Source organism: Notothenia coriiceps, unplaced genomic scaffold, assembly GCF_000735185.1.
Source record: "Notothenia coriiceps isolate Sejong01 unplaced genomic scaffold, NC01 NC01_scaffold00005785, whole genome shotgun sequence".
NCBI lineage: Eukaryota > Metazoa > Chordata > Actinopteri > Perciformes > Nototheniidae > Notothenia > Notothenia coriiceps.
The window spans coordinates 248288-251267 of NW_011338486.1; the positions used below are offsets into that span (position 1 = coordinate 248288).

Below are 2980 nucleotides of genomic sequence, written 5' to 3' on the forward strand. Positions count from 1 at the left end.
GAGAACAGCACCATCTACAGGCCTGGCATATGTACTACAGCGTCTCCAGCGCTTTGGAACGGCAATTTCCGTGGCTGTCTCCTCCTGATTGGTGGAGTTGGCCCAATAGCCGTAGTGCCACTTCTGTGACGTCATAGAAGTGTTCAAATCTGGATCAGTCTGTATCAGATCCGTTGCAGCCCCTTTTTAAGAGATTTGGGTACGGAGGAAAATAGAGAGGGTTGTGTTTTCTGACACTTGGTGAGTTCCCTGGAACACCGGGGACACATATTCATGTATCAAAGACGTACAAAAGTGCATTTTGCATGATAGGTCACCTTTAAATACAGTAATAAAATACAAGAATCAAACTTGCAATGTAAGATATTAATAGTCATTTGCTTTAAAAAAATAAATAAAAAGGCATCGATAAACAAGAGATGTATTTGTGATGCAGCATTTCCTTGATATTTGCTCAGCCATGAAGCGGCATTACTGCAAGAAATTCTAGGACCAAATCTGAAAGTTTTGAATATTTATTACTCTTGGCCATGTTGGCAACCTGTGACAAAACTAAAAATGATATAATAACAATCACAATGTAACCTTTTTATTTATTTGTGTGTACAGGCAGTGAAAACAACTCCCTGTACCTGTACTACAAAGGCCTTTCCAAGACACTGTTAACATTCAAGTTTGACACGGTGAAGAGCGTTCTGGACAAAGACAAGAAGGAAGACGACACCAATGAGTTTGTCAGTGCTGTCTGCTGGAGAGCTCTGCCCGACGGAGTGAGTTCACCTCATTACTCTGTTCTTTTTACATATTCTGTTCTAGAATAAAGACTGCTGTCGGCTCTTCCTGAACAGATCACGTTAATGCAAATCTCTTGTGGTGTCAACACATTTTGTTTGTTTTTGTTTGATTTTGTCCTGTAAGTGAATAAATATCCATGAGTAACTGATAAGGTTTTAACAATGATGCTTTCTTTTTTAGGAGTCAAATGTACTGATTGCTGCAAACAGTCAAGGAACCATCAAGGTTTGTGTTTTGAAATATACATAAATCATGCTTTTAACTACAGTCCAACTTTATCGTCGGGCGATTTTAATAAAAAACTCATGCTTAGTTTGAGATCCATCAGTAAATTAACAGAAAACTAGCTACTTTTTTGATAATAATAACTGATCTGCATGACTGAAACAAATACCACAAGGAAAGTGTTAGAAAAATATGTTTTTTTTTTTCTTTCAATTCACAGCCGAGATTAACATTAACGTCAATTTCTTTCTTCTGTTCAGCTTTTTCCCCACGTAATTCTGCAACTCAAATCATCCTGAAATTCAGATTATTTTTCTAAATGTGCAACTTGTGTTTCTCTGATTATAACCTCTCCTCCACTGGTTCTGTATTTATTATTATTAATTTATTTTACCTATAATGGTCGTAATTTGCAGTGGAAAATAATGTATTTTAAAGTCATGTATTAAAGTTTCACTGTGTGCTGGGGTTACATGTCCAGTCTATGTAGTATACGGATAAGACATCTTTCAGCAGTGTGTCTTAACCTAGTCTGTGTATAAATTGACTTCCATATGGCGCATTCATTGTTACCCAAGGACTGCGTTCATCTTGCTTTCCAGTAACAGTGAGCTGCAGATAACAAAACGGATATATCTTCTCTCCTCACAGGTGCTGGAGCTCGTCTGAAGGCCCACCATGTCTCCAGTGTGATAGAACTCCCATGAGCCTCTCTTCGTTGGGCAGTGGATCAGTCTGATGCAGACCAAGGCTGCCTCGGAGAGCTGAAATAAATTGAACCCGTCTTATTTTAATGAGCTACTGCAGAAAGACTTTGGACGGATACATCGGCATAGCAGGAGAAGATGTACTGTCATTTCACAGCCCAGAGACGAGGACCCGGCCGAGGCACGCAACGGAACAAGAGACTTCAGAAAGCATTTTTGTTTCTTTTCAGTAAAGTTATATCGACTAAAATACAACGCCTCCTTATGGTTTTAGGTCAATTTAAAACATGTACCTTTTTAATCAAGCTATTGCTCTCAAGGGTACATCCAGCCAAATGCTACTTGTGTGATGCATTTCCCCTTTTAAAGGCCAAAGCACAAGACAAGAGGACATGCAAGAATGATGTCTACACATGAAGCTTTTAAACCCTCTCCCGCCCTCATTGTTTGTCAACCGCCTGTTTTCTTTCCCCTTTATGTGTAGTTTTTCAGATTGGAAGAAACCAGTTTTAATAAATATAACTTGAATTTCATTCTGTCAAGCGTATCGTCAGTTCCTTTTCTGGCATTGGAGTGCAGAATGAGGTAGTGTACAGAAGTCAAGGAAGACCAATTGTTTATGTTGCTATTGACACAACCTGTTTGTGATCACAGTGAAACTTGTATAACTTAAGGCATTGACCTGCAGTGCTAGATCAAACTGGATTATTTTCCACGTATGTCAGCTGTTTGTTGCTTGTTGAAAATGAGAACCTCGCAGTATCTGATTTTGTTCTATTTTTAATGTAGCAATGGAATTACTGTTTGCGTACTGTAGGGTTGAAACATCTGCATTTTAATGCAAACTCCTGTGAGTTTCTGTTAATGGGTGATCCATGTTGACAACATTGACACAGAGAGGATTTGGTAAACACCGCCAATACCTACCTATTTTATGATAATTGAGTGAGAGGTGTTTTGTATTTGTATAACTGAATAAATTATTTCAAAACAATACTGTTGCGTTCGGTCATTTTTATTTGGCTTTAAAGCATTCTTGAGATGGGATGTTTTGATCTTGTGTGTAAAAATAATACATTACATCTTCTTTCTCCATCTCTAAAAAAAAAATGTTATGGCAAGACGCTTTCTATTCCGGATCTCTTAATCCGGAAAAATCTGGCTGTAAAATCAAGTTAAACGATGAAAACAAAGGAATAGGTGTACTGACAGAAACAGGGAGTGTGTGTGTGTGTGTGTGTGTGTGTGTGTGT

General features: G+C 38.3%; 1 protein-coding gene across 1 annotated transcript in view; it reads left to right on the forward strand.

The window, feature by feature from the left end:
• Positions 1–2721, forward strand: part of cop1 (COP1 E3 ubiquitin ligase) — a 19386-nt gene extending 16665 nt beyond the window's left edge. Inside the window, exons 11-13 of the mRNA XM_010768508.1 lie at positions 602–770; positions 976–1020; positions 1672–2721. Coding sequence (XP_010766810.1) covers positions 602–770; positions 976–1020; positions 1672–1689 — 232 coding nt within the window. The 3' untranslated portion in view covers positions 1690–2721. The remainder of the gene's footprint in view (positions 1–601; positions 771–975; positions 1021–1671) is intronic.
• The last annotated feature ends 259 nt before the right edge of the window (positions 2722–2980 follow it).